This window comes from Lepidochelys kempii, chromosome 5 (assembly GCF_965140285.1).
Source record: "Lepidochelys kempii isolate rLepKem1 chromosome 5, rLepKem1.hap1, whole genome shotgun sequence".
Taxonomy (NCBI): Eukaryota; Metazoa; Chordata; order Testudines; family Cheloniidae; genus Lepidochelys; species Lepidochelys kempii.
The window spans coordinates 80,731,044-80,758,542 of record NC_136384.1 but is presented as its reverse complement, the minus strand read 5'-3'; the positions used below and the strand labels follow the sequence as shown (position 1 = coordinate 80,758,542).

The 27,499-nt window shown below is 45.9% G+C and overlaps 1 protein-coding gene across 1 annotated transcript; it reads right to left on the bottom strand.

The window, feature by feature from the left end:
• Positions 1–22,053: 22,053 nt before the first annotated feature.
• Positions 22,054–27,361, bottom strand: SPMIP10 (sperm microtubule inner protein 10). The gene is made up of 3 exons (XM_073344852.1): positions 26,943–27,361; positions 25,864–25,972; positions 22,054–23,155 (listed from the first exon to the last, which is right to left on the bottom strand). The coding sequence occupies exons 1-3, from the start codon at positions 26,975–26,977 to the stop codon at positions 22,949–22,951; spliced, it is 351 nt and encodes a 116-aa protein (XP_073200953.1). The 5' UTR covers positions 26,978–27,361; the 3' UTR covers positions 22,054–22,948.
• Between the last annotated feature and the right edge of the window lie 138 nt (positions 27,362–27,499).

Sequence of the window (27,499 nt, the reverse complement as noted above, 5' to 3'; positions counted from 1 at the left end):
TCGTTGATGTGGAATGACAAATGCACCTTTGGAAGAAACTTGGGATGTAGTCGGAGGGTAACCTTGTCCTTGAAAAATAGTGTGTATGGTGGGTCTGCCATGAGAGCTGCTATTTCTCCTGCCCATCTGGCAGAGGTGATTGCCACTAAAAATGCTGTTTTCATAGAGAGGGGTAAGAGGGAGCAAGTGGCTAGGGCAGGGGTGGGCAAAATTTTTGGCCAGAAGGCCGCATCGGGTTTCTGAAATTGTATGGAGGGCCGGTTAGGGGAGGTTGTGCCTCCCCAAATACTCAGGCATAGCCCGGCCCCCCTGGGACTCCTGCCCCATCCAACCCCCACTTTCTGTCCCCTGACCACTTCCGGACCCCTCACCCCTAACTGCCCCCTGCCGCCCCATCCAACTCCCCTCTCCTTCCTGAATACCCTCCCGGGACCCCTGCCCCATCCAAGTACCCCTTCTCCTTGACCACCCCCAGACATCTGCCTCCTTGAAGTCTTTAAACCATGATTTGAGGACTTCAATAGCTCAGACATAGGTGAGAGGTTTTTCGCAGGAGTGGGTGGGTGAGATTCTGTGGCCTGCGTTGTGCAGGAGGTCAGACTAGATGATCATAATGGTCCCTTTTGACCTTAATATCTATGAATCTATTAATCCAACCCTCCCTCTCCTTCTTGACAGCCCCCCCGGGACCCATGTCACATCCAACCACCCCTTCTCTCTGTCCCGACTGCCCCTGGAACCTCTGCCCCTGACTGCCCCCTGCCGCCCCATCCAACCTCCCCTCCTTCCTGACTGCCGCCCCGGGACCCCTGCCCCCATTCAACCACCCTGTTCCCGGCCCTCTGACTGCCCCAACCCCTATCCATACTCCCACCCCTTGACGACCACCACCCCCGAACTCCCCTGCCCTCTATCCAACCCCCCTGCTCCCTGCCTCCTTACTGTGCTGCATGGAGCACCAGTGGCTGGCAGTGCGGCTGCACCAGGACAGGCAGCTGCACCATGCAGCACAGAGCACCGGGTCAGGCCGGGCTCTGCAGCTGTGCTGGCCCAGGAGCTCACAGCCCCGCCACCCAGAGCATTGCGCCGACAGAGCAGTAAGCTGAGGGTGCGGGGCAGGGGGGACAGCAGGGGAGGGGCCAGGGTCTAGCTTCCCAGGCCAGGAGCTCAGGGGCCGGGCAGGATGGTCCCGCGGGCCAGATGTGGCCCACAGGCCATAGTTTGCCCACCTCTGGGCTAGGGTCTTGAACAGTTGTTGAGTTAAGCATGATTGTACTAAGTGAAGGCCCCATGGAGGGGTAGGAGGTTTAATGTCCGGGCACAGGGATTGTAGCCCTTTAAGAAAACGCTTGGTGATTGGATGAGCAAAAACAGAGGTATCGTCGATCTTGTCATGAAAAGTTGTAATAGCAGCTAAGTGGACTTTGATGGAGCTGAAAGAAAGGCCCGATTGCTTGAGGTCTAATAGATAGTCAAGTATGAGTGGAAGAGGTGCATAAGTAGGAGGATGTTGTTTAGTTGAGCACCATTGTGTGAATTGCTTCCATTTTCGAAGATAAGTGATTTGAGTAGATTGTGTTCTGCTATGTAGAAGCACTCTTTGAACCTAATCAGAGCATGCTAGTTCGTTAGTAGGAACCAAGCTTTGAGATGAGGCATGGATAGGTTGTGATGAAGAAATCGGCCGTGTTGCTGTGATAGGAGGTTCAGAGTGAGGGGCAACAAATTGGTGACATTCTGGTGAGGAAGGAAAACCACGGTTGTCTGGGCCACGACAGGGCAATCAGAATTACTGTGGCACGATCTGTTCTTATCTTTGTCAGAACTCTGTGGAGGACAGGTATCAGGGGAAATGCACATAGTAAGTCCTGGTCTCAGGAGATCATGAATGCGTCTCCCAGGGAATGTTTGCCCTGTCCCACTCTGGAGCAAAATTCGGGACATTTCATGTTTTTCGCAGTTGCGAAAAGGTCTATGGTTGGGTATCCCCAAATGTGGAATATGTTGCGGATGATTGTGTTGTTTATTTCCCATTTGTGATCCCAGGGAAAACGTCTGCTTAATTTGTCCACTGTGGTATTCATAGCTCTGGGAAGATAGGCAGCTGATATCTGGATGTTGTTCGCAAGGCACCAATTCCAGAGCTTTATAGCCTCTGTGCAAAGCAAGTGAGAGCGAGCTCCTCCCTGCCTGTTCACATAGAACATGCAGGTGATGTTGTCTGTCATTATCCATACATGATGATTCCGGATCAATGGGAGGAAGTGATGACAGGCGTTGCATATGGTTCGAAGCTCCAGGACATTTATGTGTAGGGACATTTCTGTGTGACCATAGCCCCGGAGCTGTGTGGTGGGACATGTGTGCACCCCACCCTGTGAGGGATGCATCGGTCATCATTATGAGGGATGGAGCGTCCTGTAGAAAGGGGACTCCAGAGCAGAGTTTGGAGGGAACTGGTCACCATAGGAGAGAGTCTTTGACTCTGAAGGGTATGGATAAAGACTTGTTTAGAGCTTGTACATTCAGTCTGTAAACCATGGCCAACCACTCTTGGAAGCACCTCATGTATAGTCGTGCATTTTTTACCACAAAAGTGCTCTAGACCATGTGACCTAATAGTTGTAGACAGTCTCAAGCAGTGACCTGAAGACTGTTGCAAAGTTTTGTAGCCAGTAGTTTTATGGTGTTGAAGTGGTCGGGAGGGAGAGATGCTAATCCCGTCTGGGAATCGAGGTATGCTCCAATGTACTCCAGGTCCTGGGTAGGAAATAACGTGGATTTGTTTTTGTTTATTTGTAGGCCGAGGGAGAGGAAGCAAGCAAGAGTGAGATGTGTGAATCAAAGTGCTTCGTCAAGCATTGCGGCTTTGAGGAGACAATCGTTGAGATAAGGAAATATTATGACATCTTGTCTGCTGAGGAAGGCAGTGACTACGGCTATCAGCTTGGAAAAAACTCGGGGGGCGGTGGATAGGCCAAAGGGTAGCACCCTGTATTGAAAATGTGTCGAGCTGAAGGTAAAACGAAGGAAACATCTGTGGGCTGGATGTATAGTCACATGAAAATAGGCATCCTGCAGGTCGAGGGCTGAAAACCAATCGCCCTGCTCCAGCGCTGGGATTAGGGTGGTGAGGGTCACCATTTTGAACTTTTGTTTTTTGATCAATTTGTTGAGCCTCCTGAGGTTGAGGATCGGTCGCCATCCCCTGGTTTTCTTTTCAGGGAATAATGGGAATAAAACCCTTTTCCTCTGTGTTGTTCGGGCACAAGTTCCACTGCTCCTAATAGAAGGAGGTGTTGTACTTCTTGGAGGAGCAGTTGCTCGTGAGAGGGGTTCCTGAAGAGGGACGGGGAGAGTGAGTGGGTAGGAGGCAAGGATATGACAGGGATAGAATAGCCAATTGTGACAACCTCTATAACCCACTTGTTGGTGGTAATGTTTTGCCATTGGTGGGAAAATGGCCGTAGGTGGTGTCCCAGAATAGGGACATGGGGTGTAAACGCTGAAGTGGGAACACTGTTTTCTTCACCAAGGCTTCAAATCTGCTTATTAGTCGGAGGGGGTTGAGACGCTGCTGAAGAATTGGGGTAGCGATGCTGGTATCTGGGTCTTTGGCGTTGCTATTGCTGCTCATGTGACCTATGGAATTGCTGGGCGTATGCGGAGTAGTGTGGGTGCTATATTGATATCTATATTGTTGCCTTCTGGTCATAGGGGTTTGAATTCCCAGGGACCGGAGAGTTGCCCTTAAGTCCTCCATTGAGTGAAGTACATCATTCGTCGTGGAGACAAAGAGTTTGTCACCGTCAAAGGGAAGATCTTCAGTGGTACTCTGGACCTCTTGAGGAAAGGAGAAGGAGGAGAGCCATGAACCTCGGCAATGACAACTGCTGTAGCAGTAGATCTTGCTGCAGTATTGGCTGCATTGAGGGCACTTGAAGAGTGGTACTTGAGATAATTTGTCCCTCAGAAACTGGAGCCATAAAATGTTGTTTCTTTTTTCTGGAATGTTATCAGTAAAGTCCATGAATTTATAATTTTTGTGGTCATATTTTGCCAGAACGGCAGTATAATTAGCAATATGAAATTGTAACGTAGAAGATGCATATACTTTGCATCCGAGCAGATCTAATCCCTTACTGTCCTTGTCAGATGGGGTGGAGCAGGGAAACTGGTGCTTGGTCTTTTGGTTGACTGCGTCTACTACCAGCAAGTTGGGCACTGGATGAGTGAAAAGGAATTCAGAGCCCTTGGAAGGGATGAAGTACTTGCGATCCGCCTGCTTATAAGTTGGTAGGTTTGCAGCCAGAGTCTGCCAGATGGCCTTAGTAGGTTCCAAAAGGGCTGCGTTGATCGGTAATGCAATCTTAGAGGAAGAAGAGGGTTGCAAGATGACCATTAACTCATGTTGCTGTTCAGGAACCTCCTCCAAGCTAATTCTTAACTCACTTGCAACTCTTTTCAAAAGATCTTGAAATTTTGAGAAGTCATCTGAAGATGATGGGGGAGGAGGCAACAGGGTTTCATCAGGCATAACAAGTAGGTCTACTGGGTTGGAGGCAGGTTGGGACTGATCCTGCAGTTGTGATGGTGCTGCCTGGACCCTTACGTCAGTGGCAGGTTCGTCAGCTGGCGGTGGTGGGCAGGTCTCGCACCTGGCGGTGATGGTGTAGCGAGTGTGGTCTCGAGGATAAGATGCCCATGGAGTCCAGTATTGCCACTGTGATGGGAAGGGCATGGATGGTGCCATCCAGGGGTTCACACACCACAGGGCAGGATCCTGAGAGTAGGACGAGGTGATTTTTCTATGACTTCTATTGATTGGGGTTTGAGGATGGGAGATTTGATATGGAGAAAACTCCCCCTGTAGACCAGCTTCCTCATCACTGGAGGAAGGCTGTCCAGACCCTGACTGAGCATTTGGAGAGAGGCAGGCATTAAGTAGGGGTGACTGCGGGATCGGTGACACCAGTAGGTCCCTTGACTGTGTAAATTGGGGTGCTGGAGCTCCTCTGTGAGGTGAGGGCTGTGCGAGAGGAATCTGTTGAGAAGAAAGATTCCTCTGCACCAGTGTCCTGAGCATTGTTTCATTGCCAGCCAGCTCAGCAGGAGTCGGTGCTGGGAGAGCAAGAATAGCCTGCGGGGGGGTCAGGCATGTCAACATGCATCGGCACCATGACGGAAGCGGTCCTGAACCATGCCACGAGACAGGCAGGCAACTGGAAGCCTGAAGCCTCGGCACTGGAGCTTTGCGCTACCACTGCAGCCACAGGCGGGAGGAGCCCGGCGCGTCAAAAGTGCTCAGCTGGGGAAGCGCCGGGAGGGAGGCTGTAGTCCTGCCTGGAAAAGTCTTGTCCCGCGAAGAACCCTTCGTGGGTGAGAGAGGGTGCTGTCTTTTTGCAGTCTTCTTGTCTTTTTTTGAGATGGGGGGGCACGCTACAGCGTGTAGCTGAGTCAGCGCCCAGGTCTGAAGCTGAGCCTAGAGATTTCTGAAGGAGGAGCAGTTTTAATCTCAGCTCCCTGTCCTTACGTGCCCTGGATTTAAGTTTGCTGCAGTGGGCACATTTTGGGGGGATGTTGGACTCACCCAAACATTTTATACATTTTGAATGGTCATCCGAAAGAGGGATGGCATCACTGCGCAGCGCTTAAAGCTTGGGGACCCAGGCGTGTCAGAGGCGCCTGCCTCTGACAGGAACAAAGAAAAAAAATTAGGAAAAAAGACAGGAAAATTGCTATCTAATTACTACTGGTAACAAACTAACTAACAGGGAAGGTATATGAATGAAGGAAGAGAAAAGTCTCTAACGAGTCTGCTGAGCTCCTTCTCAGGCTAGGGATGGTAGAGAAGGAACTGAGGAGACCGGTCACACATGCGTATTATTAAGGTACACTCAGAGTGGAGTAGGGCAGGCTCTGTGCGTGCACGACCGGTATGAGTACTGCTGTAAAAATCTGCAAGCGAAGGTGCAGGGATGCACCAACACCTGGAGTGGAGCACCCACAGGGACACCTCTCGAAGAAGAACATAAGGTAATAATCCTGTTCCCAACACAGATTGTGGTCAGGGTTTCCATCCATCTTAGTGGAATCTTTTAGGGCCTCTCACAGTCCTCTGCTACAATTACAAGCATGTTCTCCCAGTCCTCTCCTGGTCCCTGGATCCTCCATCTATATACCATAGCTGGTAACCATCAGACCTAATCACCTGATGTTACTCAGATGGCCCAATGATTCCCATTACCTGCCAGCCAGGCTCTTCTCCAGAAGAGCTGGCTACTACCCAGCTTCTCTGACCCTTAAAGAGGCAGACCACCTTGTTAGAGGTTTCTTCCACCTCCTCTTGAGGGAGGAGCATCATGCTTGTTATTATACCAAGAAAAACCTGTTTAGACTGGTTAGAATCTGTGGATCAGATGCTACTCTTAGTATATGCCACTGTAAAGATGGAGTAACCCATGGACTTCAGTGGAGTTATGTTTTCTGCATGCACACTTTTTTTCTGTGTCCCTCATTATGGATCTTTGTCACACATTGCATCCCACACTTGGGCCTTGGCAGGAGTTTGAATTGTTATTCTCAGCTGATACTAACAGGAATAAAATTAAAGGCAGTCCTTTTTTATCAAATGAAGGAAATGAAACGGGAGAAATAACACAGCACACACATTGCTAAACACAGCTTCAACTGCCATCTATGGATTTACTATGGAAATTCATGCTCAAACTGCATAAGAAAAAACAAATCAGCTTCTCACTAAGAAATCCACACCTCTCATTCATGTAGGTCAATCGCCAGTTGAACAGTTTTAAAAACCAAACTCATCTGAGCGTGACCTCTGAGTTGGTGAATGGCACATCCAGCTTAGTTCAGTAAGAGAACATTGCTTTAAATGGAAGAGAAAAGAATTTTATAATGAAGATTGCAATGACTGGGTCTGATAGAAGGTACCCTCTAAAGAACATCCAACAGAGAGCCTTAAGAAGATTCATAATCTAGCAGTAATCCTGTTTGAGGCAGGTTCCCCTCTTCCTCCAGATCTGATGGAAACACCTTCATCCAACTTCTGTGGGTTTGGGCTCAGGGGAATGGTAAAGGACAGGGGCAAGACTAGAAGAGACAGCTTGTCACAGCCAGGAAGTGGGCAGACAGGCTAGTGGGCAGAGCCAGAGCCCAGAATCAGAAAATGGGAACCAAAGTAAGGCCTATCATAACAGCCAACTGAGGATCCACAGGCAACTTCCTATTGTCCTCTCTCCAGGCTTAAGTAGTGCGCCTGGAAAAATCAGGTACCCTGGGAGCACTGGCAATTGGGCCCGCTGTGGGTGGCACTGCCTGTGGTGCGTCGGCCCACAACCCGCCCACTCAGAGCTCTGCTAGAGATGGCAGTGTGGATGAGGCAGTTGTCTATAGACCAGTAGACCCATCTTCCAGCCCCCCGGATCCTCATGCAGCCAGTCAGTAGCAACCTCAAACTGCAGGGAATCCCAGCATAAATTAATACATTAATTTATGCTAGTACTCCAAACACAATGTGAAATTCCCCAGTTACTGCAGTTCTGAGGTGGGAAAGGTTCTTGTGGAAGCTATGCTTCAGTGGAAGTAGATAAAGGAAATTTGGATGCACGCCTCTGAAATGAGCAGGAGTCAGGCTAACTCTAGCTTTAATAATGCGAGATTTCTAGAAGCAGGGATAGTGTGAAGTGAGCGGAAAAGAACTGTGAAAGGCTGTTGTGACCTTGTATTAGATAAGAATAGAATGTAGATTATAAGAGAAAATGGTAAGAAAAATAAGATATCATGAAGGAATATGTATAAACAATATGCAGCTGTTGCTTATTATTGTCTGTAATAAAGGTATAAATACGTGCTCTAATTGTTTATCTTGAGAGAAACCTGCCTAGGTGGGGGAATCATAGACTCATAGAATATCAGGGTTGGAAGGGACCCCAGAAGGTCATCTAGTCCAACCCCCTGCTTGAAGCAGGATCAATTCCCAGTTAAATCATCCCAGCCAGGGCTTTGTCAAGCCTGACCTTAAAAACCTCTAAGGAAGGAGATTCTACCACCTCCCTAGGTAACGCATTCCAGTGTTTCACCACCCTCTTAGTGAAAAAGTTTTTCCTAATATCCAATCTAAACCTCTCCCACTGCAACTTGAGACCATTACTCCTCGTTCTGTCATCAGCTACCATTGAGAACAGTCTAGAGCCATCCTCTTTGGAACCCCCTTTCAGGTAGTTGAAAGCAGCTATCAAATCCCCCCTCATTCTTCTCTTCTGCAGGCTAAACAATCCCAGCTCCCTCAGCCTCTCCTCATAACTCATGTGTTCCAGACCCCTAATCATTTTTGTTGCCCTTCGCTGGACTCTCTCCAGTCTATCCACATCCTTCCTGTAGTGTGGGGCCCAAAACTGGACACAGTACTCCAGATGAGGCCTCACCAATGTCGAATAGAGGGGAACGATCACGTCCCTCGATCTGCTCGCTATGCCCCTACTTATACATCCCAAAATGCCATTGGCCTTCTTGGCAACAAGGGCACACTGCTGACTCATATCCAGCTTCTCGTCCACTGTCACCCCTAGGTCCTTTTCCGCAGAACTGCTGCCTAGCCATTCGGTCCCTAGTCTGTAGCTGTGCATTGGGTTCTTCCGTCCTAAGTGCAGGACCCTGCACTTATCCTTATTGAACCTCATCAGATTTCTTTTGGCCCAATCCTCCAATTTGTCTAGGTCCTTCTGTATCCTATCCCTCCCCTCCAGCGTATCTACCACTCCTCCCAGTTTAGTATCATCTGCAAATTTGCTGAGAGTGCAATCCACACCATCCTCCAGATCATTTATGAAGATATTGAACAAAACCGGCCCCAGGACCGACCCTTGGGGCACTCCACTTGATACCGGCTGCCAACTAGACATGGAGCCATTGATCACTACCCGTTGAGCCCGACAATCTAGTCAGCTTTCTACCCACCTTATAGTGCATTCATCCAGCCCATACTTCCTTAACTTGCTGACAAGAATACTGTGGGAGACCGTGTTAAAAGCTTTGCTAAAGTCAAGAAACAATACATCCACTGCTTTCCCTTCATCCACAGAACCAGTAATCTCATCATAAAAGGCGATTAGATTAGTCAGGCATGACCTTCCCTTGGTGAATCCATGCTGGCTGTTCCTGATCACTTTCCTCTCATGCAAGTGCTTCAGGATTGATTCTTTGAGGACCTGCTCCATGATTTTTCCAGGGACTGAGGTGAGGCTGACTGGCCTGTAGTTCCCAGGATCCTCCTTCTTCCCCTGTGTCCTAGTGCACTCTCTTCCTCGGTGCAATTGCTTGAGATAATAAAGTGTATCTGACTTGCTGCACCCAACCTGAGAGTGAGAACTGTGTTTTTCTCCGACACTGCCATGGGCACTGGGTTGGGAGTGGTGTAGAAGCAGAGACCCTCTGGGAGATGACTCTTGTTGTAATGCTGAAGAGAATCAAACTGTAGTTCTGGGGATCCTATGATTGACTGTGTTAGCTGCAATTTGCTCCAAGGCTACTCAGCAAATGTTCTCTCACTTCCATTTACTATGATGGCTTCCACTAAACTTCAGTTACTGGGTTTCCCTGAAATCTAATGCCACTGTCATTATGTGTGTGACTCATACAGTAAGGAATGCTTCTTAAGTAATATAGCATTGCTTTCCACATTTTGCTGCACTGAAGTCATAGAAATCTTAGAATTTAATGCCAGACGGAATCACCGGATCGTCTAGTCTTACTTCTGTGTAAGAAGTACACAGTCTTACTTACTGTGTATTATAGGCCACCAACACCACTCAGCACCCACACACCAATGCCAACAACTGAACTTCTTAGACCAACATCTTACAGCCCTCGGCAGACTAAATTAAATGTGCCACAGGCAGAGAACAGAAAGGACTGAAGTGCACTAAAGCCAGAGGCCCCTATAATGGCAAGGAATTGATTAAGCGAGATGTAGCCAGGTGATCCTGACAAGCAAGCCACACCCCACGCTAGGGAGGAAAGCAAAACCCCACCAAGGTCACTGACAATCTGACCTGGGGGAAAGTTCCTTCCTGATCAGTTAGACCCTGCACATGTGATCAAGAACCAGCCAGCCAAACACCAAGAGAGAGAATGTTCAGAGCACTAGCCCACCCCATCCAAAGTCCCTTCTCCAGTAGTGGCTCTCTCTGATACTTCAGAGGAACAAGAAAAAAAACCCAGAATACATTGTGGGGAAATCCCTTCCTGATCCCTACAGTTGACCAGCAGAAGCCCTGAAGCATAAGATTTTAGGAACATCTGACCTGAACCAGAAGGGATCCTCAGGGTGCCGAGCCCTGCTCCTCACTGTCACAAGCAACCCCATCATACAGTCCTACTCACAAATTTGTCCAGCTCCCTCTTAAAGCTAATTAAGTTATATTCTCCTGCAACTCCTATTGAGGCTGTTCCAGAACCTCATTCCTCCAATTAGTAGAAACCTTCTTCTGATTTCCAGTCTGAATTTGTTCATAGCCAATTTATATCCATTTGTGATTGTGCCAACATTATCCTTTAACTTAAAAGCTCTACACTCTTCCTAGTGTTTATCCCCTGATGTACTGATAGAGCACAATCATATCCCCTTCTTTTTGCTAGGCTAAACAAGCCAAACTCTTATTAGATCCCTCTTTTTAAGATAGGCTCTCCATTTCCCTGATCATCTTGGTAGCTCTTTGCACCTGCTGCAATTTGAATTCACATTTCTTGAACATGGGTGATCTGAATTGCATACAGTATTCCAGATGAGATCTTACCAGTGCCTTGTATAATGGCATTAATACTTCTCTATCACTACTGGAAATGCCTGGAGCAATACATCCTAGTATTGCATTTGCCTTTTTCACAGCCACATCACATTAGTGTGATCACCCAACACATATAGGTCTCTCTCCTCCTCTGTCACTTCAAATTGAAGCGCCCCCAACCTGTATCAGAAATGTCTTATTATTAAACCCTAAATGCATGACCTTGCTTGTAGTACTATTAAATTTTATCCCATTTCTGTCATTCCAATTTTCAAGGTCATCTAGATTTTCCTGTGTACTATTCCGATTCTCCTCTGTACTGACAATGCCTCCCAACTTTATATCATCATCAAATTTCATTGGCACACTTCTACTTTCTGTATTAAGGTCATCAATAAAAAATATTAAATATGACCAGTCTTAGGCCTTGTCTATACTGGGGATTAGCCTTGAAACCAATGTTAGCTCTATCAAGACAAACTGCAGCTTTCTTTGTCTACACAAGGGGTTTCTCCCAGCACTGATCCCCAGTTGCTGACATTGGGTCTAAACCTCACTGAAGATATGGCCTTATTAAGTCACTCTAGGTCTATACTAATTTGCAATGGGAGTTAAGAATCGAGCGCTGAACATGAAGCTGCCAGCAGTCAGGTATTTCTTTATTACGGTTATTCAAAGCTATTTAGTAATTCCCAGGCCAAAGAAGAGAAACAAGAGTATTTATAGCAAGTACAAAAAAGACTATTTAGCGGCAAGTTCCTTTTTTTATTGAGTGTATATTTATCTTTTTCCTACTTTCATAATATCCCGCACCGTAGAGTCTCATCTGTCATATCTTGATAAGGCCTGGTCTATACTACTTAGGTCAATGGAAGCCACCTTATGTCAACCTAATAATATATGTGTCTACACTACCAGTTCCCTTCAGCCAACCTAACGTTGACTTAATTACTCCACCTCTGTGAGAGGTATAGTGCTTAATTCGATGTTGATGGGTTGACAAAGAGGCAGTATAGATGCAGTGTTGTGTAAGTTGGCTGAATTGGCCACCAGGATGTGTCCCACAGTGCTCTGCTGTGCCCACTCTGGTGATTACTTTCAACTCTGCTGCACAGCAGCCAGGTACACAGGAAACAGCTCCTCCCCTGTTAAAGCCCCAGGAACTTTTGAATTCCCATGTCCTGTTTGAACAGCATGGAGATCAGCTGATCATGGCAACTCAATGCCCCAGATGCGCCCCAGCCTGGAGTACACAGGAGGTGGTGGATCTTATTTGTCTGTGGGGAGAAGAGCGCAGGCACAGCTCTGATCCAGCCAAAGAAACTTAGACATCTATGAAAAGATTGTGCGGGGTGTGCGGGAGAAGGGCTAAGCCAGGGACACACAGCAGTGCTGTGTGAAGATCAAAGAACTTTGGCAGGCGTACCAGAAGACAAGGGAGGAGAACAGTCATTCTGGTTCTGTATCACAGACATACTGCGTCTACAATGAACTGCTTGTGATTCTCATTGGTGACCCCACCACCTAAGTCCCCTCTAAGCTGTGCAGATGCATGGTCACACAGCAGCCTATTAAGCACAGCCCAGGCGCTCAGGACTGTGGCGGGGAGAGATGCCTCTTCTCCAACCTTGTCCCTGCATGGTGGGGGGAGAGGTGCCTCTCCCCTGGCTCCAACCCAACCCAGCCCAAGACCTGCCGTGGCCGGGGGAGAGACACCTCTCTCACGGTCCTAACCCAGCCCAGCCCCAGACCTGCTGTGGATGGGGGAGAGGCACCTCTCCCACGGCCCCAACCCAGCCCCGGATCTGCTACAGCCAGGGAAGAGGCACCTATCCCCAGGTCCTGCTGCAGGGAGAGAGAGCTGGGGGAGGTCCTCTCTCCCTGCCGTAGCCCTGGCACAGCCTGCACCCCAAACCCCTCATCCCCGACCCACCCAAAGCCCGCACTCCCAGCCAGAGCCCTCATCCCCCCTGCACGCCAACCCTCTGCCCCAGCCCTGAGCCCCTCATTCCCGGCCCCACCCCAGAGTCTGCACCCCCAGCTGGAGCCCTCATCCCCCACACACACCCAAACCCTCTGCCCCTGCCCTGAGCCCCCTCCCACATTCCAAACCCCTGAGCCCCACTCCTGCCACGTGAATTCTATTATATGCACCAATATGGAGGTGATGTGTGGAAACAATTTAAGGGAACACTAACCACCACTACCTCCAAATGCAGCATGGACACCTCCCAGGAGTCTGAATCCCGGGCCACTTCAGGCAACAACGAGCAGGACATTCTGAACAAGGAAGAAGAGGAGAAGGAGGAGGAGAATGGGAGACAGGTGAGCAGGGAATCCATTCTCCCTGAGAGCCAACAGCTATTTTAAACCCTGGAGCAGGACAGCATGGTGGCAGCATGTGATGCTGGGGAAGGCACCTCTAGTGAGTATGCAATTCCAATCAAACTGTAAGCATTACATGCTCTTATATTTTATATTCAATATGAAGAAAAAGTGAGGTGCAGTGGGTACCTGCTTCTCAGTGGCTGTTCCAGCTAAGCAGAGGATGGTCCCTGGAAAAGACTGTTTATGTGTACAGGGATGGCCTGGGAATCCTCCATGGATATCTCCAGGAAACTTTCATGGAGGTACTCTGCAATCCTTTGCAGAAGGTTTCTGGGGAGAGCTGCTTTATTTCTTCCACCACGGTAGGACACTTTCCCACGCCACTCCAGTATTAACTCTGCTGGCATCATTGTGGTACACAGCAGAGCAGCATAAGAACCAGATCTGTACCCAGACCCTTGCAGCATCTGCTCCCTTGCTGCCTTTGTAACCCTCAAGAGACTGGTATCACTTAGGGTCACCTACAGTAGACGGTGGAAGTTTTCATTACAAGTGCTCATACCACAAATAATAGAGCCTGTCATCCGCCACCTATGGCAATTTCTGGATCCCTCAAGTACGGCTTACCTAACATGCCAGTGTTCTGGTTGGCCGGGATCGGCGTTGAACTCAGAATCTGCAAACCCAGGGCGACCACTACCAGCAGCGTTAAGATAAGGGTGGGGGTTTTCTGTGTTCTCTCATGGCCGCAAACTCTCCCCACTCCCTTGTCTGCCTCCTGTGTCATCAACATGGACGCATGTCCTCTGGAATGGTGGTCGAAGCATGAGGCATACAAATGGTTAGCATGTCTCACAACACTAGCTACAACAGTGCCATGCGAACACCTGTTCCCATTTTCAGGTGACACTGTAAATAAGAAGCAGGCAGCATTATCTCCCGTAAATATAAACAAACTTGTTTGTCTTAGGGATTGGCTGTTTTGTTTTTGAGTGATTTTACCTAAATAAAAATTCTACATTTGTAATTTGCATTTTCATGATAAAGAGACTGCACTATATGTTTGTATGAGGTGAATTGAAAGATAATATTTCTGTTGTTTATCTTTTTACGGTGCAAATATTTGTAACAAAAATAATAATATAAAATGAGCACTGTACTATGTATTCTGTGTTGTAATTGAAATTGATATATTTGAAAATGTAGAAAAACATCCAAAAAAATTTATAATGCATTTAAATTGGTATTCTATTATTGTTTAACAGTGCTATTAAAACTGTGATTAATCATGAATTTTTAAAATCTAGTTAATTTATTTCATGTTAATTATTTGAGTTAACTGTGATTAGTTGACAGCCGTAGTAAATATTAAACAAAATCTTTGACCGGCAAATCTAGCTTCTTTTGAAGAAGCTGTTTCCATGCTTCATAAGAATGCTGCTAAGAAAAGCTTGGAGTAAGAGTGACACTCAGTGGAGGGAGAGGAGAAATGCTGTTTCTCAACATTGTTCTTTTCTCCTATGTCTTGCTATTTTTCATTTTCCTGTAGATGAGACAAGTTAAAAATACAGACAAGTCCCAACACCCCTAAACTTGATTTTATAGGTTTTACAGTTAGGACCTAAGGCACCATATAACAGGGCTTACTTACTCTTACTTTGATCCCTATGCTGTCTCATTACAGGGAATCAGACTTCAGACAGCAAGTGTTTCTCAGTACAGCTCCCCTTTTGGGAGTCTGGTGTATTAAAATAAAGTTCAAAACAACACAGATCATCTTCCACCCAATCTTCCCAGATGGCTCACACCCTTGATTCATGGGTAGGCCTGTCCCTAGTGAAGCTTTCCTTTCAGCTGGCTCTTAGGGTGACCAGATGTCCCTATTTTATAGGGAGAGTCCCGATATTTGTGGCTTTTCTTCTCTAGACACCTATTACCCCCACTCCCTGTCCCGATTTTTCACACTTGCTATCTGGTCACCCTACTGGCTCCTGCTCCCTACATGTCACTCGCCAAACATTTCTACCTAGAAGCTCTGGAAAGTTAGCCACCCTAAGCCTCATCACTGGCTCCTTCCTGGCTGTTCTGCTACTCTTTAGTGGAGTATTTTCTCCTGAATGAACTCAGGCTACCTTCATATGTCACAGCAAGACTGATTTTTAGTCAGATGGCCCCCATCATATGACTCATAATCTTTCCCTCCACTCAGGGAGGGAGGGAGGCTAAGCATGGCACAGGTTACACCTCAAAGGGACATACCTCTGAAATAAATGGAACCAAACCCCTGCTCCAAGCACTCAGGCTCTGAGGTATTTGAAATCAGGATTTGGATCTAAATTTTGCAGCTCAGACTTATCTAAAGTTGAAGGTGATCAAGCTAGATTCAGTATTTACTCATCCCTCTGTAGGAAATGAGGACACTGAGGGACAAATGCAATGATGCATGGGTTGCAAGATTCTGGAGACACGCTTACATGTCGAGGAACACAATACACATACAACAGGTAGGTAACATTTTCTTTCTTACTACTCTTAAAGAAATAGCAGTAGCAAAGTTTGTAAAAGAAAATTACTTTTTCAACACAAATATGAAAAGAATTATTGTATAACTGACCTTAAATCAACACTGTTGTCTCCTCCTAGTCATGATTCCATGCTTTACCCAGTGCCTGCCTCCCCACGAATAGCCTGCTTCTCAATGGCCTTGTCTACACTGAGGATTTAAAAAAACAAACCAAAAAACCCTCCACTTTTGCTGAAATACCCCTGCAGCTCCATTGGTGCTAACAACCATGGGATCAAGAAAGCAGATCAGCCACAGACATTTTAACACTATGCTTTCTGAGCAGAGTTATTAAACAATTCTGTGTTTGTTCAGCACCTAAAACACTGGGGTCCTGGGCCATCACTGGAGTCCTTGGTGTTATGATAATACAAATAAATAAAATAATAATATTATGACACTGGTAGTGAGTTTATACTAGTGCTCATGGCTCTGCTAGTACCAATGGAGCTGCAGCAGTATGGCAGCAGATGTGGGATATCTGAAGAAAAGGGCAGCCACAGCTCCCTGTGTAATTCACCTTATTTGCTTCCTTTAAATCCCTCCTCAAAATTTACTTGTTCAATTAATTTTTCATCATACTTTCATCTCTGGGGCTATCTATCCCACTTTGCTGCCCCCAACTGCAAAGTTAATAAACAAATACATTAAAAAACAGTGAAAACCCAAGAAAAATGTGAAACAAATACAAACTAAATGATTTGTACCTTGGAAAATAATGCTCCTTAGAGAACCTTTCCCTTTCTCCTTATTCTGTTCTTTCCATCTTCCCCTGAGGGCCAGCTGCCATTTTCCTTTGAGTTATGTCTGTTATTTTATTTGTGTTTCTATAGCAACCATCATCATATCTAAGCATTTCACAATATTAAAGATGCAGAGTTCTCTCCTTTTCTCCTTATAAGCCACTTTCTTTTAGTGATAATAATATAATGATTTAAAACTTATTTATTTATAGATCTCGATTCTCTTCATAAATGTGGGTAAGCAGCATTATTAGCTCCATTTCACAGGGAGGAAGCTTAAATTTCAGAGTCCAAGATGGCAGCCTCAAACATCCCCAAAGTATCATCCTTATAAACCATCACGGTCCAGTCCATTAATCTCTGTCTCAGATATTGTAAGTCTGTCAGGAGGACATAGCTCTTGTGGACAGGAAAAATGGCTAAATGGATCACTGTTCCTCTCTGCTTGTGAGATCACCTCTGCAAATAATCCACATGTCCCTGGTATGCGTGAGAAAAGTGCACAGAACCAAAGGTGAAGGAAGGGAGGTAGGGGAAGAAACTGTGGTGGAGCAAAACCGATTGGCAAACCCCGACTGAAAACTCTGAGCCTGTCTGCAGGAAAACTCATGGTGAATTAATGCTGCCAGTGACAGCTGCAGAGCTCAGAGCTGTGTTGCCATGGCTGGGGATCGAGGGGAAGGCCTTCCATACAATTAGCTGGATATGTAGGTTGGGGAGACCTCAGCCTCTTCTGCTTGTTTGGGCCCCACCCTCTTCCCAAGGCTTACCCCATGGACTAGGCTGGAGAATGTACAGCCTCCATTGCAGCTGCAGAACTTAGGCATTAATTTGTTCCACTTCACTTTGGCTAAATTGAGAGAATAGACGCCTCTGACTACCTCATAAATCTAGGGAAGGAAAGAATGCAGCCAATTGTAACATGGAGGCAAAGAGGAAAGAGATGGAGATCCCACACTTGTACTCCAGACGTTGTGCTTACTCCAGTTAGAAGTGTTTTCACAATAAGAGCAATTTTTAAAGTGTTTTGTTTACTAGTACAGAAATGTGACATTGAGACTCTTTCTATGGCTGAGCACATTCTGATCTGTCCAGAAATGACAACCCAACCACACCCACTACAATACAGAGCTCGAGCATGAATAACTTGTTGCGAAATGACACCTTGATCATACAAGAGGTTAAATCCACCTCTGAAGTTCATGTTGAAGACAATGAATGACTTCACTAAAGAACCAGAGATTCTTATGCAACTAAAAATGTTCTCTGAAGGAAACTAATCCCGAGTCCTTCTTATGTGGGGGGGATGACTGAAAAAATGAGAAATTAAGCAGTTATCAGACAACAGACAGCTCAGAATAGCAAAATCAAATAAAAAATAATACAAGAAATACTAAGCAATTTACTAACAGGAAAAAAAGCATGCGGGTTTAAAATGACACAGTGATCATTGTATAAGAAAAGCAGAGCCTGCTTGTTGCCAGCTTAAGAAAAAAGAAAATGAAATATAATTGCTACCATCAAATATTAATTTGGCAAAACTGGAGCACTCATTGTTAAGTGCTTTAACAGCCTTAACTATTTAATCCTGACAATATTCCTGGGAGGTAGTTATTACATACCCTTTTTAACAGATTGGGAAACTATGCATAAGAGGATATGAGACTTGTCCCATAGCAACACATTCCACCAACACAATCACTAGTATGGAGATCCTATCTGTTGCCCTTAACTTAATGGGCAGATTTTTATGGTTTGGCTGAGGTGTGCTCACTGTAAAACCAGAAAGGGGGTGAAGGGAAAAGGTGGCTTTGCAAAACTCTCGGTCTGGGCCTCATCATAAAACAGAGCTGCTCCAGGGCTCTATTTTATACCCAGCTACCCACAGCTTCAAATCAGACAGGTGTAGAAGAGCTCTAGTCATATCTCCTTTTTCTGAGCCATGTCCCATATTCTAGGAGCTGGTGATGGAGGTGTCAGAGGCACTCTAGTATCTCTTTGGCAACTGGCAATTCTCCTAGGCAGAGGAAATCCTCCTCTGCTGGTTAATGGTAGGTTTATGGCCATGAATCCGGCCCAGTGACTCATGAAGGAGCAGGAGGAAGGATGTAGGTGGACATCTAAGAACCCATTTAGCAGGTACATGTGAATGCATCCCTGGAACTCTGGGTAAAGACTGCACACCTGTTACTACATCCCATTGTTGGATGTACCTTGTGGGGCCAGCTCCACAGGCTGGTGCATAGGGGGAACAAAGTCATGGCTCCACCTCCTCTCAAGCCCTTTTGGGGTGCCACGTGCCCTCAGCAGGGTAGAGATGGAACAGCCCCTGTGCTGCTGTGAATGCAGGGGCTACAGTTTTGCCTGCCCTTAGGTGGGTTATGCAAGGAGTGGGGAAAATTTGTTAGACACTCATCCTTCCACCCTCACATAAGACCATGGACAATATGGTCCAAAGAGAACATTGAATAGGGAAGGATTTTCTCCTGAGGTCAACTTCTTCCTCCAAGATCCTGATGCTACTATGACAGGTGTGTTCCTCACTATAGAGGCAGCCTTGCAATGAGCTGCATGCCTGCTGACACCTGACCCCTCACAGGATCCAGCCCTAAACTTTACATAGCATTATTTTTTTCTTCACTGTTTCTTCACCATTATATTAAAGAGCTTCAGGACCAAAATTAAAATATGAGAGAAGCATTTTGTTATTACTTTGTCAGACAAGCAAGCCCATCCCTGTGGCCTAGAAGTAGTACTCTACCAGCCGAGACACGTTGGGTCAATTCACTGTCCTAACTGCTTTCTCTCTGGGTCCCCTTCACTTGCAGAATATACAGGCTTATTGTATTTTGGTGTGATCACATCTTATAGTGACATTTTATTTTCCCCTCACTGCATTTCTTAGTGACCAGTGAGTGAATTAAAAATAAAAAGTCATTTAGAACATAAAGAACATTGCACAACAGATATATAAAAGGTGACACTTTGGGGAGTCCTGAAGATGATGGCGTCGCTTCAAATGTTTGACTTCAAATGCAAAGAAATCAGATTACAAAACCAATTAGACTGTGTATCTAGTAACCACATCTTAAAATAAATTACACACACAAACTTATGTTAAAAAAGCACTAAGGTTGCAAAGTCAAGCACTCAATAGTTCAGAAATGCCAGAATTAAGCTTACCTATGCAACGTTAATTCCACCGCCCATTTGATTCTGGGCTGCTTCAGGGGCTGAAATGCTACTGAAATGGCCTTTGGAGTAACTTAGGAAGCCTGGGAGATGCCCTAAGTTACAGCAGCCTATCCCGGACTGCCTATGGGCCGCCACGCTATCAAGAATGCCCGTAATGTTATGCCCTGCTGTTGTGCAGGGGCCTGTACTCTAAGTTGTCCAAGGTAACAAAGGTCCAGCTCAGTCTGTTATATAAAATTCTTTATACAGGTCAGTAAAAGTTAAAGACAGACTGAATTAGTTCAAATTTAAAAGTCTACCCAAGGATTGCAACCCAAGGATTGTGTTGAGATCATGACAGGTAAACAAGAGGAGAATGGAACTGGAAATTAATGGCCTGCCACTGGTGCATTGGAAATTAGGTCTAATTGGAGCAAATAACGAGGGGATAGACTATTGCACCCATCACTCCCTTTTGGGGTCCTTAAAAAAAGACCTTGGAGGGGGGGAACCCTGGGGACAGCTGGACTGAAGGGCAAGGTTCACCATTCCAGCTGCTCTCACCATCTCTTGGGGCCCTGGGATCCACCCTGACACTCTGGGCCTTCATCATTGTGATCCTGAAAGATGTTCAGACTAGACTGGGCCACAGTCAGGGGACTGATGACATCACCACTTCCAGTGGATTCCACTAAATCCTGAATGCCACCTGGGATGCGACACTTGAGTTCCTGCTGTCGCTCACCCACTACCCTTATCCCTTCCACGTCATTTTCCTTCCTTATCTTATTTCTTTTCTTTCCTCTCTCTCTATTTTTGCCTTCTGTTTAATAAAAGTCTGGCTTAGCTGGCCAAGACTGTCTCTTTTGCAACACTGCCATGAGCTCGTGACCCAAAAGGCAGCTAAAAGCAATGTCATATACAGCCCAATGCTGGTACAAGTTTGCTAGGTCTTGGAGTGGCTAATAAGATGGGGTGCCGTGTCTATTTCTTTAGCCGTGAAGTTGCAAGTAAAAGTCAGCACCGAAGACAGGAGTTGCATTTAATATCACTGTTCTTTTCTGTCCCTTTCTGTGTGCATTTGGGTTATTTTGTTGGTTTGTTTTAAAGGAAGCAGAATCAGATTGCAACAACAGCACCAGATCATCTCAACTAATATTCTCTTGTCCCCAAGGACAGTTATTATAATCTATAATACCATCTACAATACTGTCAAACAGGCAGTTTCCCATATAGAAACTCTCTACAGTTAGAGCGAAGGGGAATAAGGAATATTGTTAAAATTAAAACTTTCCTTAATACTTCACATTTTAAATTCTTTATTCTTCTTTTTCTGTATCATTAATAAAGATATATAATGGTGGTTGTTGCCATGGAACTAAGCAGGCCAAAGTCTCTGTATTCAAAACCTCCCAAAATGTTTAATTGTTTAGAGTTGTATAGTCACAGGCTATGTTAACACCTTTGACTCTCTGTGCCCATTTATTCCATCAAAATTAACACAGCACTACATGTCCCCATCTCTGACACACACCCTGTACCTGGGCACAAGGGAGCAGAGAGTTGAGTAGAGCTACTTATGGCAGCCCAGCACAATGCTCATTATCAGGGACATTCTCCTCCCAACAGTTACAAGCCTTTTACAGCCCCGGCGGCGTGCTGATGTCCCAGGGATGTCAATCTGACTCATAGTTTTTGGCAGTGATGCTTTAGGTCATATTTTTCTTTCCTTATCTATAAGAGAAAATTATGTCAGATGTAGATTTTATCTACAACTACAGTAGCTCTGAAGGGAAAAGCCATAAGCAATAAAAATGTAATGTTATATTTTTTCTAAAAAAAATTATAAATGAAAGTGTTTCAGATTTGGAACCACTTAGGGTGAAAAACACTATTTTGTGATTAATATTTCTAGACACAAAATACTGAGCACATTTTAACTATGTATAAAAATGTTCTTGAAACTCTACTGCTCATTTGCTCATGGTGACTTTATAGTTTAATTTATAAGTACTTAGGCTTTGAAGACAACTCCTTTCTGCTTTTGATCTAGTCAGCGGTGGAGGGATCCTCTTCAACCCAGAGGAGAAAGTGTTATAGTGTTACATTTAATCAGAATTTGAAAGAAAGTGCATTTGTGAAGAGAGCAATATTTTAAAATTACGTGCCAATTTATTTTTTTAAAAAATATTAGCATATAAAAATGACAAGCCAAAAATTTCTTAATTGTCTTCCTTTCAGCGGATGTGAAATATAAACAAAACCGGTTATGCGGAAAGTGTGTTCTGTATCCCAGAACATCTATAAATACTTAGCAGCTTTTAAATTTAAAAGGTTTTTCATTTTCTGTTTTTCTTCATTTCTCACCCTCTGGAGTTTGAACCTGTGGCATTTTTAGAATAAGCATTTGTGAATAAAGAGCCATTATAATGCAAAATTCAATTAAATCATTTTAATGGCATCTGTTCTTGATTGACAAGTGGAATTGATTCCATACAGAGAGCTCCTGTATGACTGGAAGCAACTGTTCGCATTTATGTATTTTATTTATTTCCATTTATATTTGTTTAGCCTTTCAGCATCTATTTTGATTGATGGCCCTTTAGTATTTCCCCAGATTTTGTCTCCTTTACTTCCCCATGATCTCAGTGGCTTTGTAACCCCGGAATTCCTTCTTCAGCCAATAATGGGCATTTCTTTTTACTATAGATTACTTCAGAACAATTCAGACCTAGAGCTGCAACAGTATGAGTTGGAGAATTTCCAGATCCTGATGTTGCTACCTGCCTAGTAGAAAGTATCTTCCCACGCATTTGAGGTAGGGGGAGGAATGCAACTATCACCTAAACAAAAGGAAGGGGGAAGTGAACAGCCAGCTTCCTCCTGAAGAGCCAGGAGAGGGAAGCTAGCTAGTCGCCCTCAGAAGATGTAGGAGGGCTGGTAGGCAGCCAGTGGGACTCTCTCCAAGAAAGCAATAGAGGATAAGGAGTGGGGTTGATACCAGTCTCTTGGAGATAGTGGTGGAAAGCTGAGTAGAGTCCAAAGGTTTGTATAAACTTCAGATAAGCATCATAGAGACATTTGGATGCTTATCTAAATCAAACTGGGAAGTCTGAAACTTTTGAGATTCTCTCTTTCCTAATCAAAAATATGCAGGTCAAATTGCAGATAGAAATTATTTTTCATTTCAAATAGAACATCTCTAATCAGCTTTATAAACATGTTAATTCTATTTTCAAGAAAAAAATGCATCACGCTGTGTTTTCTTGCAGCAGATTTAAACCTTGTAGCCTACACAGCTCAAACATGAGTGTATTGAGGGAAAAAGAAGGTCAGAGTTTCATCCTCCATCCATGAGCAATCACAGACTTCTGGTATCTGGAGAGATGAGAATGTATGGGAATATCTGCAATCAGCATTTCCTGAGGAATTTTCTCCCGTATGTGTTTTCTTTCTTCTCCATGGCAAAGTCTTTCTCTGTGCTCCAGAAACAGACTATCTTCTGTGGCGCCAGTATATATCCCAACAACATCTGCATGCTGTGTAAAGAAATTCCAATGGTTGCCTATGAAAAACTAATTTTTGCTGAACTAACTCCTTTAACAATTATACTATTAACTGAAAAACCTAACTGATATAACAACCTATTAACAGATGGCTCAGTAAATAGAGGAAAACAAAAAAAACAAAAACAACCAAAAACTCTAGGCCAGGGGTGGCCAAACTTACTGACTTTCTGAGCCACATATGACAATCTTCAGAAGTTCGAGAGCTGGGGCATGCCTGCCAGGGCTTAGGGCTTAAGCTCCACTCCTGTTGAAGCCCCAAGCCCCGGAAGGTGTGCCCTGTGGGGCTGAGGGATCAAGACCCTCCTCCCCACTGGGCAGAAGCCAGAGGTGATGCATGGGGGAGGCACGTGCGGTCACATACCCCCCCAGATTTTTGCCAGGGGTTTGCTGACGCCACTCAATCCCATGGTGCTGACGGGTCCCCTCCCTGCATGGCAGCTGGAGCTGGCAAGCTGGGAGCTGCAGCCATGGGGAGAGGCAGCAGCAAACAGCTGGAAGCAGCAGGGAGAGCAGTGGCCCCTCCCTGCAGCTCCCAGCTGTTTGCTACTGTTTCTCCACTGGAAGCTAACATGTGGGAGGTGCAGGGACCGACAGCTGAGGGTAAGAGGGGAAGTGTGGCTGGTGGGGAGTGACTCAAACTGTTGGGGGTGGGGGGTGCAAACTCATTATATGTGAATTTGAATTACTTCTAACTTTGCAAATTGATTAGCAAAGCGTGCCTTTCTCAGGAAGGACTTACATACGTGTGAAGCTTTAAAACAACTAATGATGCTTGAATTATCAAGCATATAAAAAAAAGTATAAGAAAGTTTTTAAAAGAAGGAAACATTTTTCCTCGTTTTAGTAGTTCTAGAAAGGCTCAGCAGATTTTTTTTTTAAATTTACGATAAGGCTGAAACAAAGAATGACAAATCTAAGCCTAAAAGGAAATATTTTGAGAAAGCTATAAGTGACTGAAAATAAACATCTGTAGTGAGATAACTATCTTAGCCATAGCTAGTGTCCCCTCTGTGACATTATAGTGGCAAGAAGGAATATATTACTCAATATTTTATGGGTCTAAATGTTTCTGAATTTGAGAATGGTTTAAAATGTACCCCAGCGTGTGGTGCTTTACAGACAAAAATATGCAGTTTGGTTCATTTTTTGCCACTTTTATGCTGATCATGCTCTGTTGTATATTTCTTTTCATTCCTTTAATAACGTAGCCTGTCTTGACCAAATAAACTTACAGCTTCTCAGTTTCCTTTAACAAAATGTGTCAGAGAGAATGGCTTTCCTTGGGAAAGTGAAACATCCTCAAGAACACATCTTAACCTCTTCTACTTAGGGCTGGTCTAAACTACACAGTTCAGTTGAGTTAAGGTAACTTACGTCGACCTAATTATGTCTGTGTCTACACTACAGCCTTCCTCCCGCCGATGTAAGTGCCCAACTACACCGACATAATAACTCCACCTCCACGAGAGGTGTAAGGCTTATGCAGGTGTAGTAAGGGCAACGCAATGTCTGTGGCAGGAGACGTAAATTGACAAGAAAGCCAGGTAGCTAGAGCCCAGCTGCCCCCCATTTCCTGGAGAACTGAGTGGCTGGGAGCTGGGGCAAGAATGGACCCTGCTCCTGGCTGGGAACCAGGGTGAGAAGCCCAGAGGACTTCCCCCCTGCTTCTGGCAGCCTGACAGGAGCCTGTGGGGTAGCCAGGCTCTTGGCAGAGAGCTGCCAACAGAGCTGAGAGACCGGGCTCTCAGCTCTACATACTGCTCCTCTTAGGTTGGTGGAAGTGTTCCTGGTGAGGACCCGCATCACCGCCCCAAGGAGGGTAGTGTGGACATGCACCACCATAGTAATTACTGCAGTGGCTGTAAGTTGATTTAATATGCTCACTTACCTTTCTAGTGTAGACATACCCCTAGGCTCTCACCTCAGACCTTCCATTTGTCCCCATTAGTAGTAATCCTAGCATCATCAGCTCCTGCAAATCTTTTACTTTTACATCTACCTATGCAGACCTATCCATTAGCATGTTCACAATATCACTCATATACACAACTGCCTCAATACCATCTCTGCCTTATCTCCTCTCACCACTATTACAAGGTATCCCATATAACCACCTCTTCAGAATCCATTACATATAGAAAATTAGAATGCCACAGCCCACCTTCTCACACGTACAAAGAAGCACAATACATTCCCACCTTCCAACAGCTCCACTAGCTCATCATTTGTTTCAGAATCCAGTTCAAATTTGCCTTCTAAGGAGTTGCTTTAGTCAATCTTCAGTTTGTTAAGACTTTACTTAGCCTACCTATTTTGTATTGCTTCTTTCAATAATCACTATTGCTAAATGCCTGTACAGAGGGAGAGAGAGGGAGAAAGAAGGACTGAGAGGTATCGCCAAGGAAGGAAAGACATGTTTCAGCTGAGATTTCATATGAGATGTACAGTCAAGAGGAAGAAATTCAGAACTCAGGAAGTTTGTTTCTGATGGCACAAGCTACAGAGTAAAATGTACTTCCACCAACAGCGGCAAGATTGTGCAGAGACAATAATAAATACGGTTGCCTGGCCAGATTTTCAGAAGTGAAGACAATGGGAAGTGTGTGTGCCCTGCATCTTTGGAAATTAGGCCACTATTATATGGTTAACAGGAGGAAATATTCTTCTGGTCCCACTACCTTTAAAGTGAATTTCCTGTTCTTCATATCTTCTTTCCAGGGCATCACATAATGTACAGGAATCATCCCATGTTTGTGTGAAAGCTTTGGCAAATGGCAGTGAACAAACCTGTGGGAAAAAACATTTTTAAAAAGACAGTGCGGCAGTGTTAGGACAGAAGATTTGGTTGGGTTATTAACTGACACAACCAAGTCCATATAATTCATAGAGGGGGAAGTCTTTAATATAATTATAATTAATAAAAATATTGCTTCTTCCCTTACTGCCAGGCAAGCTTATCATCTAACTGAAATTTCATGTTTTCCTGGGACACTATGCTGAACCAACAAATGTTTTTTCTTCCGGTATTTAGCATAACAGTAAAGAAATTAATTTGATCACATGAATTGAGGAGTGTGATTTCTTATGCTTCCAGTTACTGCATGCCCTCCTCACCCCCACGCAGACACCAGATAGGAGCAGAGCTGGCTTTGTACACTGGCACAGCTAGGGGCTAGCAGGGGCATAGTTTGTGAGTTAGTCCTCCATTTGTGGTGGGACCCTGGGGTCTGCATCTGGCTGAGCGTGGTCCTGGTGCTCTACTCTTTGTGCAGGGTGCCCACTGAGGCAGAGGAGAATGGTGGTATTTCCGTCTGTAAGCCCAGGGATACAAGGGGCCTGCCTGGCACTTCCCAGACAAAGATGCTTCCTGCCCTGAGGACGGCAACAATCTAGTTTAGAAACAAGCCACAGAACAAGGGGTGTCTGCCAATACCAGGCAGTCTGAGGCAGGGCCAACCTCTGTGCTGGGAAGGTACCTGGTCTGGGGAAAGCCCTGGCCGCTGCCAGTCTGAAATCTCTGCAGACCCGCTCCCTCAGACACGTGGGAGGGAATAAGCAGAGAAGGGAAGGGCGGGACAGCCGAGGGGTGACTGACGGCTCTTCGGGAGGGTTGAGAGATTAGCAGGGGGACCCCCATTAGCCCCTTCAAGCTGGCTCTGTCCAAAAGCAGACACGGGAGTGCCGGGGGGATGTGCGGGTACGGGGGTGGGGGAGCTGCTGGGCGCGCCAGCCGCAGCTCCGTCTTCCTCCTCCTCACCCTTTGAGGTCCGTGTTGGTCCCGACGGAGACCATGGCGGCTGCAGCTCACCCGCGACTCCCCCCGGCCGGCCCCTCCAGCGCCGGGGCCGCTCTGGCGTGGGCGCCTTTGTGACGCTGCCGTTCCAGAAGGCGGCCGGGCTGCGGCTCGCGGAGCAGCGCCTCTGCACTGCACCTGCGGCCAAGCCAGGGCTGGCCTTGCTCCGGCGACGGCATTGCCCGAGGCTTCAAGGGCAAGGGGCATGATACCCCTCCCGCCTCCGCAGCCTTTCGTGCCAGCCCAGAGACACCACGGAGCCTTCGCGCTGCAGACGTGACTGTCAAAGGCGGAGGCGAGCGCGGAACGCCAGGAAGGGAGAACGCGCTCGACCACCGCCACCACCAGCGGCGCTGGGGGAAGGTCGACCCTCCAGCCTTGAATTCATTCCCGGTACCTAAGGGGACGCCTAAGTGTTCCCTGAACTAGTACGTTTCCCAGGACGCTCGTCAGGCGGAAGGGACCCGTGGGAGTTAAGGTTTAAAGGGAGATACAAACAGGGGAGAATGTGCAGGGGAAGG

Bases quoted from the DNA above. Each gene is read 5' to 3' on its own strand.
- SPMIP10 (XM_073344852.1), bottom strand. From the start codon at position 26,977: ATGGTCTCCGTCGGGACCAACACGGACCTCAAAGG. The intron at 25,973-26,942 runs GTGAGGAGGAGG...TTTTTCCCACAG, and splicing joins ACCAACACGGACCTCAAAGG to GTTTGTTCACTGCCATTTGC. The intron at 23,156-25,863 runs GTAGTGGGACCA...TTCTTTACACAG, and splicing joins ACAGGAAATTCACTTTAAAG to CATGCAGATGTTGTTGGGAT.